Source organism: Theobroma cacao, chromosome 6, assembly GCF_053813885.1.
Source record: "Theobroma cacao isolate CCN51 chromosome 6, ASM5381388v1, whole genome shotgun sequence".
Classification (NCBI taxonomy): domain Eukaryota; kingdom Viridiplantae; phylum Streptophyta; class Magnoliopsida; order Malvales; family Malvaceae; genus Theobroma; species Theobroma cacao.
In genome coordinates, this window is record NC_142644.1 from 1,943,885 (window position 1) to 1,956,259 (window position 12,375).

The 12,375-nt window shown below is 36.2% G+C and overlaps 2 protein-coding genes across 2 annotated transcripts; both read right to left on the reverse strand.

Annotated features, from left to right (window-relative positions):
• Positions 1 to 818, reverse strand: LOC18595235 (22.0 kDa class IV heat shock protein-like). The gene has a single exon (XM_018122702.2). The coding sequence runs from the start codon at positions 706 to 708 to the stop codon at positions 130 to 132; it is 579 nt and encodes a 192-aa protein (XP_017978191.1). The 5' UTR covers positions 709 to 818; the 3' UTR covers positions 1 to 129.
• Positions 819 to 1,806: 988 nt separating this feature from the next.
• Positions 1,807 to 11,884, reverse strand: MMT (methionine S-methyltransferase). Its single transcript, XM_007023095.3, has 12 exons — positions 11,540 to 11,884; positions 10,307 to 10,500; positions 9,970 to 10,176; positions 9,772 to 9,867; positions 9,154 to 9,342; positions 8,894 to 9,082; positions 8,562 to 8,798; positions 6,496 to 6,630; positions 4,536 to 4,853; positions 4,194 to 4,373; positions 2,620 to 3,582; positions 1,807 to 2,373 (listed from the first exon to the last, which is right to left on the reverse strand). The coding sequence occupies exons 1-12, from the start codon at positions 11,760 to 11,762 to the stop codon at positions 2,047 to 2,049; spliced, it is 3,258 nt and encodes a 1,085-aa protein (XP_007023157.2). The 5' UTR covers positions 11,763 to 11,884; the 3' UTR covers positions 1,807 to 2,046.
• Between the last annotated feature and the right edge of the window lie 491 nt (positions 11,885 to 12,375).

Here is a 12,375-nt window from a genome sequence, read left to right on the forward strand (position 1 = left end):
TTATGGCAAAATACAGTTAATATTTTATTAATTAATAGATCGAAATTACATAAAGCATGAAATCTTCATACATAACAAACACATTTCCATCATCACATTCCATAGATACCAAATATGTAACTACAAATTCTACTTTTGAGTAGCTTTGGTGGCCTCGACATCCTGGCCAGAAGAACCCTCTTCCCCAACAATGTCAATGACCTTAGGCTGCCTCTTAATCTCCTCAGCAAACTTGGGCACAACAATCCTCAGAACCCCATCTTCCAAATGAGCCTTGATGTGATCCAAATCTGCATTGCCAGGCAACCTGAACTGCCTCCAGAACTTGCCATTGATTCTCTCAGCTCTGTGCCACTTGTCTCCCTCAGCTTGTTCCTCATCTTTCCTCTCCCCGCTGACCCTCACCACCCTGTTCTCCTCCACCTCGATCTTCACATCATCTTTCTTCATCCCTGGAATGTCCAGGGAGATGACATGCGCCTGTGGGGTTTCTTTCCAGTCTGCTCGAGCCAACGCCAGGGTGGTCTCAACCCCTTTGGGCACTGTCAGTGGGATGTGTTCCAGGATTCGAAAAGGGTCTTCTGCTGGGAGCATCATGTCCCATAGAGACCTTGTGTAGGGCACGAGTGCATTGCCTTGGGTCGCCATAAGAGCGACTACTGCAACCAAGAAAAGCATAGACGCTTTGCTGAGTTTTTGGGTGCTCATTGTGGGTTGGTAAAGGGAATTAATGAAACAAAATCAAAGCAAAGAATGCTTTCAAGGGTCAGAATTGATCTTCAGGAAAATGCTTGACAGTGTTGGATGGTTTTCTGAAGGTGGGAATTGCATTGATGATTTTATGTATATATAAGTTGAAGCCTAAGCTGTGATGTACGTGGGATTTCTCTGGATTGTTCTTACAAGAACAATCTAGGTTGCATGGCTGTGGACTTGTGTAGAGTTTTCCAGAGAATTGCAAGATCTGAATCTTTCGGCGAACTGAACACGTGGAGCTTTGGGCGCAATTCTTGTAACGTTTTATTTTTTTAATTGATTTTGATTTAATTTTTCAAAAATCACAATTTTTTTACAATCACAATTACAAATTTAAAATCGACCTTTAATTATAAAATACATGTCAAGCGAATCGACATTTAACCCAATTGATAGTGTCAAAGCATAATCATACTATAAGGTAAATAAAAATATATTTTCATATTTTGATTCTTGTACCTTTTATTTTTTTAATTGATTTTGATTTAATTTTTTAAAAATCACAATTAATCATAAATTTTTATAAATCACAATTAAAATCGGTCTCTAATTATAAAATACATGTCGAGATAATCGACATTTAACCCAATTGATAGTATCAGAGCATAATCATACTATAAGACAAAATGAAAATATATTTCATATTTTGATTCAATTGTTAGCATTGTTTAAAATTCTTTTATTAAATATGTTGAGGTAACATTATCATGTTGTTATTTATTCGATGTCGATATGGCAAAATCGTTGATTATAATAAAATTTTTCCTTTAAACCATGTACAAAGAAAAAATTATGAGAAATTTTATTATCTCTAAATAATTTAAATTTAAAAAATAAATGAAAAATATTAAATTTTCTCCCTTAAAATCACTAACAGAGTAATACTCTATGTAATGCTTATTAACTTTTTATTAGAACAATATCTAAAAGAAGAAAACTTATACTAAATTTAAATTCATGTCATCTCGAATTAGTTTTTCAGATCAATTCGGGTTTAAGTTATTCGAATTTGGATTGATTTTGATTGGGATCAAATTAAGTAGGATAAAATTCAAAAACACAAGAGCAACTGAATTCCATTATGGTATGCTTGATGAATGTTTCACATGGAAAGGGACAAAATAGAAACCATGGCTTTATAAAGCCAGCAGCCCAAGCAAAATAAGACCAAGACTTGAGCAAAGGACCCCAACTTTCTTTAAAAACCTGTGGGAATGGTTATTCCATTTATGCCTTAAAAGTTGTGAAGAAGCAATATAGTAGATAATAGGTAATGTTGTTAGCATTAATTCAGTTACCCACTATGCTTTTGAATTTGACTAGGCAAGCCAATGCTTGCTCAAATTCACTGTCTTCCAAGGCAAAAGTGAAGCGACAGTAGCCAGGAATTCCAGTCCATAAGCCACTGTTGATACACAAGCCTGTGGTCTTGACAATGGCTTCCCTAATGGTTGAGTTGTCGAGCTGAACTTCATAGGTGCTGGCATCCTTCTCACTGCTGCCTGTGTCTTTAAGTGAATGGCTGAGCTTTACAGCCTTGTTGAGGAACAAGGGCTTTGCCACCATTGAAACACCAGCCTGGGGTCTGAGCACATCCCACCCACATTTTTCAAGTTCCTGTTAAAGGACAATAAATAAGATTATGTGATGAATGGGATGACTGGATTTGGCAGTAGCTGGCTGTAATTACTGTCAAAACCCAGTGCTTGTTTTTCACACATGTAAAGGGTTAAGATATCAATCCACAACTGATTTAAGTATATCTTCCACACTTCCATAAAGAAAAAAAGTATTATCTTTCTAACCATGTTAGGAGATACGCAAAAAGTTATGTATAGTCGAGGGTGAGGGGGAAAAGGTTACCTCCTTCAAACGCTTAGCTCTGTTTTCCAAATGTCTTATATGATCTGTGTCAACATCCAACATTCCTCCTTTCTGGTCTCTCAGAGCCAGCAACTTCTTGATTGCGTATTTATCTGTGCTATGAGGTTTGCTTAAGCCAGGAAAGCTATGAAATGCATCAATTAAACGTGGTTGGTTTAGAGCCAGAAACCCGAATTTGAGTGCTCCACTAAGCAGTTTCAGAGACAGTCCTCCAAGCAGAGAAACACAGAAAGAGGGGTTGCCAGAGGAAGATAGCTTTGATAAACAGCCCTCCAAGTTCCATCCACCCCAACCTTGAAAGTCGAATTCCAGTCCTGAGAATGAGGTATCGATCACCACCCTTGCCCCAAATCTTGCACATGCAGTTAAAATGTTTTCCATCTCTTTGTTGCTGTAAAGCAAGCCAGTTGGGTTTATAGTTGGACCAGAGATATATACCCATGGCTTATTCACAGTCTCAAGTGCTTTGTTGAGTATTTCCTCTGTCAGCTTAAAGCCTTCTTCAGAGTTTGCAGGGATTTTCACAATGTTTGCTTTCAAAAATTTGGCAACAGAAACATAATTGCCATTTGAGCCAGCTGGAAAGCACATAGTTCCACCTTCCTGAATGCAGCAAAGGACCAGATTCTTAAAAAGAGCTTGCGAGCAGTCTGAATATATAAATTCTGTGCTGCTATCAGTTGAGAACCCATAATTGCTGTTAACAAATTGTTTTATACTAGGAGTGACATCAATTTCAGACTCAGCCATTTTTTGTCGTGCAAAACTTTCAAAGATAGCAGCCTTAACCACAGAAGGCATTGGCAGGAACCATTGATCCACATCCATATGTATAAGGGAGTTCCTGTCATCAGAAATGGATAATTCGGAATTATTAAGAACTGAGATCGCTGAAGTAGCAAATCCAATCATCTCAACTGATTTGGACTTTTCAGTTCTCCTCTGTAAGAAAGTAGAAAAAACTTGTCACACGAGAAATTTTACATTCAGAGATAACAGGGCATAGTAAAAGTTCCATGTAAAAAAAAAAAAAGAATAAAAAAATTGAACTTCAAATATCTACAAAATGTGAAAACATTGAACATTTGATAAGTGAACCTACTAGAAATCATAAATTAAGTGGTGCTATCCTGTAATGATTTGATTTAGAATTTGCAATGACATTATATTTGGGTTTAGCCTCTCCAACTTTTGCTAATTAGTTTTAAGTTAGATGCTAAAAATGGTATCACCAGCCCATGGCAATTTTCAGCCTGTTGATGGTAAGCTTCATGTCATGTTCTGAATGCAGAAGCACCATGGCCAAATATCTATCAAATTTTCGTGCAAGGTGCAGATGGACACTTGAAACACTTAAATTGACAGCGCACTAAAGAAAAAGGTTGAGAAAGTTCTTCTGAATGGTTGTCTTTCCTTATTCTCAAGAGAAAAATAACTCCCATTTACTTTTGATGTCTATCTGAAATATACCTATATTTTCACTATTGAAGTCAGCATTGTCAATGGAAACATGGTGAATTGTATTCTATATATTCAAGAAGTAATTGACAAACCTCTGGATGTGGATGTCTGTCCGTAAGTTGAAAAGCTAGAAGCTCATGGAATAGACAACCATAGTAGTACTGGCTGATCAATGATGTATTCCCTTCGAGTACTTCAACTGTTTTTGACAAGGCCTTCAATATGGCCTCTTCTTCTGAAATTACAAAGGCAACTTCTAAATCTGAATAAACCTGTGAAAAGCTTTGTGTTGTAAATAACGAGTTTGTCAAGTAATAACAAAGTATAAAGAAGCTAAAGATGTTGAAACGTAGTCAATTTAATGGCTTCTAATTTGACCGCATAAATTAAAACCCCAATTATAATAGGCTAACCAAGTTTCCTTAGAAATATACCTGATTCTTTACCAGGCCACAAAGGATTGCAGCATGTGATGGCAGAGGAGTTCCTGATAGATATTTCAGTACCCCACTGGAACCTGGGAGGCTGGATAATTCAAAGTGATCAGATATGTCTAAGAAAAGACGAGATCCAATTTCTCTGGTGGCATCCAATAGTTGCACAAAAGCTGAACTAGTAACAGCCTCAAAATGAGCTATCCCAGTGACCACGACCTGTGGCTTCAGCTTTTTTATCAGTTCTATCATTAAATCTGATTGGCGTGGTGCTTCAATGACAGTAAGTGCATCCTCTGACAGGCCATTTTCTGCAGTCTGCAATGTAGATAGATAAACTCAGTAACTAGATTGATGGAGAATCAGTTAGGCTTTTTTCTTTGTGTTATTTATTAATCACGTTATATTTGTATTTGCATTGTTATTAGCATTTAGGGTTTAATTTATAAATATTTGTGTTCCTTCAGTTTTGAGAAGGTTTTGGATGATGAATATTTGGAACTTTGAAATATTGTGGTTTTCTCTGTCCATTGGTTCTTTCTGGTTTCTCCCCTAATTCTTCTATTTCTTTCCCTATTTCCTCTGTTTCTCCCTTCTGCCTACCAATGGTTTTCTCTCTAATTTCTATAATCTATCATTTTTCCCCTATTTGTTCTACTTGTTCTACATCATACATACTGAGCCATTATTGTTAATTCTAAAGAAGTAAAAACCAAACCAATTTCTGACTCCTTACAGTAATCCACCAGCCAACCAACAAGCGACAAGTTACTTTTACAAATAGAGCTATATCACTAGCTCCTGCAAAGTCACTAAGAAGCATATGTTTGGCCATTGAGGCTACCAATGCATGGTACTTATAAGTTCATAGAGTCAGGAGACTTGGAATGCATAATGGGGAGAAAGACATCAGTACAAAGTTCCTAGTGCATCTGAATTTAAAAGCATCTAATGTAAATTCCACATTCAATATTCCAAAAGAGGGATATGTCAATAACTCCCTTTAAGTTATTGAGTAGCACGGGTTTAGCAACTTTAGCTGGGGATGCAGGGGAATAATTAATAAGTTCATCAATTCAGGGCCAACAGCTTTGTGAAGGACAAAAAATGTGAACCTTCCTAGGTTGCAGATGTCTATATATTTGAAATGGAAAGCATCTAACTCCAAATTCCAGTAAGTTAGGATGTATTTATTGCAACACTATCTATCTAACAGCGAGATCTCCTTGCTTCTTCATTCTTAAAATTTTTTTTCAGTACAAAAAAGTTGACCCACCTCTCATGATGCTAAAATAATATTACTTAAAACATGGAAGAGATAAACAACACAAAACCCTAATCTTCTTTTAATTATAATTTGTGTCTACTTGTGCATGTGTAGATCCAAGTTGCATGACAAAGTCTAATGTAGCATTTGAGAACCAGAAAATAAGCATAGCCTACTATGATTACAAAGCATCATAAGTAGAGGTGTAATCAATTTAAGGTGAGTCGATAAGGTGACAAGCTCAAGCTCAGCTTGACTACAAAACTTTAAACCTAAAGCTTGTCTCGAGCTCGGTTGAGCTCTATTTTTTGCACTTGAGCTCAGCTCGAAATAATCAAGCTGCTTGAGTTCAAGTCATTTTTGCTTGATCGTTGTCAACCCAAACAATGAGATTGAAGGTAGACTTGCACTAGGGCTTGAACTCAAATTCAAAACTCAAATAAATCCTGTAAATACGTAAATAAATATTATATGTTGGTTATATGTATAAAACATTAAATTTTGCAAAGCTCAATTAGACTCGCGAGTTGCAGGCACCAGATATTAAAATACTCAAACTAAGAACAACTTGTTATCTGAGTGACACAAGGTTGAGCTCATTTCAGTAAAGCAGTCAAGTTTGAGTAACCAAGAGTCCAAGTAGCTCACAACTAGCTTAACTCATTTGCACATCTAATCACAAATAGACCATACCTCAATCGCCAAAGATGTTAACCATTGCCTGGGTAAGTTCCTGGTCAGATGCTCATCAACAATTGCAAGACGGGGGGAGAACAGCCGAAGAGCATTCTCAATTGCCACAGTCCTCGAAGGAAAGACAACAACATTCTTGCATATTATTGAAAATGATAAGTCAGAAGCACGGATAATAGATAGGCTACAAAGACATGCAAAACAGCATTTGCTTGTGCACTACATTAAGATGCAGAAACACTGTACTGAGGAGCAGATCAGTATCAAATTAAAAAAAATAAAAACAAGGATTGCAGAGGTAAGATGTACCTTACAATGTGCAAGGAATTTAAATCTTTGCATCAAAATAAAGGACGTTACTAACAAAGATCTTACATCCAGTATTATTATACAAGTTTCAAGCCACCTAACTTGTTGGCATTAAAAATTCTGACAATGTGTCCTCGATATACAAAGACAGGAAACCAGAAAGCCATCAATCACAATTGGTAGTACGTAGTAACCAAATGAAGAGGCCATAAGGTCACCTTGGATGCCATTTTATTGATCAAGCATCATAAAGCTAAGCCCATAAGTCAACATAAAACTAAAAAGCAGTCCATAGAACAAAGAGGTGTAAACAACAACATTTTCACTTTCAATATACTCAATGAACCATTAAAAGGATAAACTGAAAAGATGTTGCTTATCTGATATAGCAGTATATGACTTAGGATATTGAATAACCCTTGGGTGGATGACCCCAAGTTAATTATTGTAGAACAATGCACAACTATACCTCAAAAGACAAATATTAATTATTCTTAATAACGCACAACTATACCTCAAGAGACAAATATTAATTATTGCTGTATAACGCACAACTATATCACAAAAGACAAATAATAGGAAAATTCCTTTCTTGTCAGAGTAGAAAGACTAAATAAGAAGCACCAGAGGGCTACACTTGAGCACTTTCATGATAGACTGCAGTTCTATAAGAGTAAATTGACACAACTTATCCATGATAAAAGGGACACATATCAGTTATCACCCTTATTTCACTTCTCAGGGGATAATTACATTCACTGCCTTATTTTTGCCTTTTAGCCTTGCACCGCCATAAAATTTTAACTAAATATAGAGGTATTGATGAAGTTCCTAAATCAACAGAGCTTTGCTATTAGCAGAAAAACAACTGAAAGAAAATGTCACTATTAATAAATTTTTCTCCTTTTAATAGAGAGTTACACAATGACCAGCCAACCAGATTGATTCAACAAAGATACGAACATAAAAAATTCTATCTAGCCACAACTAAAAGGGTAGATCACCATGTGCTTGCCTCTGGATTGCTATGTATAGAATCATGCGGGTTAGGTGCAAAGTATATTACCAATTCATAGTTGTTTTATCATATTCATTACAAGACCTCAACACATAACACTTTGTGGCATGAATTATTCTCCGTTAGTCTCTTGCCAGCTCACTATATACATACTCCACTATTAGCATTACTGTTATAGCAAATCCTTGACATAATATGTTCCAGATTTGAATATAAAACTTACTAAAGGTTTCTCCAAGATAAATGCTTTTCTTCGAATGCCAACAGTCAAAAGAGTGCCTTATCGTATGCTTATTACTATCTTAAGCATACATGCACAAATTAAATACCGTTCTGTAACGGCCTTTATGTTTTTTGTTTTTGTTAACTCAAGAATACACAAATATTCACACAGATAGCTTTATTTCCATTCCTCCGTACCTTAAAGAGTTAAACCTAGTAACACTCAAGAAGAAACCAAAAGGCAAATTCAGCATATTGTAGAATAACACAACATCAAGAAAGCAGGTTCAGTTATCTCCCACAATGTAGGTGCCTGCCTATATAAAAATGAAAATAGATAGAGCAAACAGGCTATTCGACCAACGATGCTGATATGATATCAAAAACTGAAAAGATGTTTATATCACACAAGGTTATTCGGGAAATAACTAATATTTAGCAGCAGGCTAAATGATTAATCAGCTTATCCAGGAAAACAGAAGGGCAAAAAAGTCAAGAGTCATGAATGTTTTCTTACATCGGAAGTGAGTGGAATATGGTGGTATGTTTTCATAAAGGCAGCAATTAGATTGCAAAAACTGTTGCATCCAGCTGGTGGCTCATATGGGAAGTATGAATTCTCTTTCAAAACACGGGCAAGATAAGCTAGGAAAGGAATCTTCTCATCCGCAACTGAATCATCTTCAAAAGATAAATCTAAAGAGCTACTGATCTCTTGGAAGCCACTTTTAAGAAATTCAAATATTACTTTGACCTGTCAGTTTAGGAAATGATCAGCCACTATATTTTTCCCCCAAGCAAAGGTAGACATTCACTCTTGAAAGGCAAAAATCTTGACAAAATGCCCACCTGGTTTGGTTGACGAAGTTGACAACTGTAAACTGATAATGCATGAGAGATACGGCCACCAGCCTTTCCGTAGGCCCATGCTGTTCGAGCACAAATAGGCTGATCTCCTGTAAGTCCCATAAAGAATTCAAAACGGTGTGGACTATTCTTCTCAATTTCAACTAAGGCTGAAATATCTGTGTCCCCAGCCTGTAACAAGACCTTTCAGCTGAGTTCATCTGGATGGAGAAATGGTTACAAGTGTAAAGGGGTTTACTTGCCTGAAGAACTTTAGTTTGCCAAAGCCTGTTGACAAGGAAACCACGTCGTTCAAACAAGCGTTTACAGACTCCTTGTCCTGGACGGCCTCCCATATTGAAGATCATAATACCTGTTGGTTTAATGACAGCAATTCCTTCCTCAACTGCCCTGGCAATCAGACCTAAGCCAAATTGATCCTCAACAAAACCCTACATAGGAAAAATGGGGAATTCTTAAGTATCTTGCTTTTTTTAAAAAATAAGAATGACTTAGTAAAGGATATTTACAGATTTGACAGCTATCTTGTTGCCTTAGCATATTTTATAGGGGAATGATCCTAGGATTGAAAGAAGTTAAGATGTTAAACCAAGCTAGAGTCTGTACATTTAAATTTTATAAAAGAAACAAAAGTTAGTCCAGCTCTGTTAATCAATGAATGAAGAAAGGACGCCTAAATTTCTTCCAAAGAGCATGAGCAATGTTCATGTCTTGGTCATAAGTAAGTTTATTGTCAAAATGAACCTTACTCATGACTGCAACTATGCATGAGTAAATAGTCAGATATCTGAGCTTGTAGCACTTTATTAATTTTCTCACTACACAGTAAAAAGTGTGGAACAAGTAAAGAGTCATCCAACCTGAAGTGCACAATAATTACTCAAAGAATATAGAAATTCCTCGCTTGCATTTTCTGTGATCATTTTTGACATTGCCTCTGGATTTGGATTAAGAATCTGCAAGAAAAACAGAGAAATTATTTTGGGACTAGGATTTAATGTAACTTCACTATTTGCTATTTTAGATAAAGCTGTATAAGTTGTCAACAGTGACAGTACCTGAGGTATGCATCCAACAATTCGTTCAAGTTGAATGTCATGTTCCCTACAATAAGCTAGCAGGTCAGATTCATGAAACTCCACCCTATCCAGTAAGGTTTTCTTTTCTTCATCATATATGGGTTGGCCTTTCTCATCAAAAGCATTCATGTATAAGTTTATCCAAGAAACCTTCACTGCTCTTGGATTTATATCAAGGCCATACACCTACAGAAGAATATTCAGGCACATAAACAATAATCTTGACGAAGATGGAATACCTAAATTGTCTATGCATATAAAACATTAGAAACATTCTCAGTTTGCATCAACAGGTCGAAAAACCCCAACAATAAACCTTTGCAGGCAACCATTTGTCAGCAATGGCTATAGTTATCCATCCGTTTCCACACCCAAGCTCAGCAACTGTCTTGTCTTTGAAAATGGAATCTGGGTGTCTATTGAGTCCTTCATAAAAGGTAAATGACCAGTCTTCTGGTATAAAAATGCTAGGGATCACCATCATTGTCAGTTTCTTCCTTCCCTGAGAACCTGCACTTAGTGCAGAATGCATTAAAGCAAGCAACAAACTCATGAAGCAAGACAAGCATATTACAGGCTAATTATTATTCTGTTATACAAAAGGTAACACAAATAGAGCAGGAAGCATTGCTGAATACAGTGAGATTAATGCGTCCACATGTGTGTCTGTGTACACAGCTTTCAATTTTCAAAAGAATGCCTAACAATAGAGATGTAAATTAAATATAGATAGAATTGGGGAAACTGTAAACGGTGCCACAATAATAAGTCCTGACTTGGCCATTGACAGCTGTAAAAGACAAAATATTGGTTAAGAACTCCTTTGGCAGGCTAGCATAAAATCCCCTCATTTCTAACTTTGCAAAGCATATTCATATATAGTTTTAAATTTAATGATGATGCAGAACCTCTTTCTAAAACCCAAACTTTAATTTCAAAGAATCCTTCTATTGGGTTATAATATTAGACTAATATGATTTATCTACAGTTGCCACAGCTGGACAAGCTTAAATACTAACTATGTTAGAGGCAGAGAACAAAATCCAACAAACCAATTTCTTTTCACTATAATCTAATCATCATGTTCCTTTGCCTGCTATGACATTAGAGGAAAACGTTGTTTTTTTTCTTTTTTTTTTTTTCTTGTGGGACAGGAGAGGGAGAGGGGCGCAACAGAAACAAAAGTAAAAGCATATGCCATCAAATCCAATGTTTGGTTTAGCCTCTGAAGTAAACGACAAAACCAAACTTCATTATCACTCGGAGGTTTTGTGTGTGTGTGTGTGTGATTTGTTTTCTCGGGAACCAAAAACTACAGCAATCTTGAATGGTTCCCTTTGATAAACGCGAAAAAGTGAACAGATGAGATGAACAAACAGTAAAACAAAGCAAATTAAGAAACACTCTTTTAGAACCAAAAACAAAAGAAAAAAACCAGAAAACATCTTCTTCCACTTCTTCTTAGAACTAAACAATTTGAAACCAAAAAAAAAAAATGAGCTAAGAAATTGCGTTGAACATGTTTGTTTTCTTAAGTATGAACACCGACCTTGATACTGGTCCAGATAAATGTCCTGGATCCGGAAATGGTACTGTTGGAGGCAATCATCGGAGGATCCGACCCGGGACTGAAGATCAGAGAGGAACATCCGGGCTTCACAGCGGGTCTTGGGATCCTCAAGCCTCTCCAGCAGCGATCTGAAGGCCGTGTACGCAGCATCCCCCGACTGCTGACACTGCTTCAAGAACTCATCCACCTGCACCATTTTCATTTTCACACACACACTGTCTATCTCTCTCTCTGCTTCTCCTTCTCTTGGTTTCAGAGACCAAATACGAGCAACGTATCTTCCCTATCTCCTTTGGTAATGTCAGAAGACAAAGGCCAAATATAGAAGTAAAACTCCTTCTAGTATTATACTAGTACCAGTTGCTACCACTTATTAATTTAATATTTCATTTATTTTAAATTTAAAAATCATTTAAATGTTTGACTGATTTAACAGAAAAGGAAATTTGTTAATTTTATTTCCACGTGGCAATAACTGTTTCCGGAATTACGTGCCTTGGAAGTTGGAATTGCCTTTCCCTGTCCTTGTCTTTTCATTTCCTTTAAAAGAAAGGACTAAAATCTGTTCTACTTTAGACGCAACCCCAGAACCAATTGCCCATTCCCAATTTGCTTGTGTCCTTTCCACAGTGTCTTTTTCGTAATTCGTAATTCATATATTTAATTAAATTTAACTTTTTTAATTATTTAAATTATAAATTAATAAAAATTGATTAATTCATATATATATATATAATAAAAAATTAAATAATTAGATAACTTGTAATTTGCTACAACTCGTGTTTGATGTGATGAATATTTTAATGTCGGGTTCA

Excerpts from the sequence above, each read along its gene's own strand:
- MMT (XM_007023095.3), bottom strand. The coding sequence starts at position 11,762 with ATGAAAATGGTGCAGGTGGATGAGTTCTTGAAGCAGTGTCAGCAGTCG. Across the intron at positions 6,631-8,561 it reads ATATTCCACTCACTTCCGAT|AATGTTGTTGTCTTTCCTTC; the intron begins GTAAGAAAACAT and ends ATAATATGCAAG. Across the intron at positions 4,854-6,495 it reads TAACATCTTTGGCGATTGAG|ACTGCAGAAAATGGCCTGTC; the intron begins GTATGGTCTATT and ends TCTACATTGCAG.
- LOC18595235 (XM_018122702.2), bottom strand. The coding sequence starts at position 708 with ATGAGCACCCAAAAACTCAGCAAAGCGTCTATGCTTTTCTTGGTTGCA.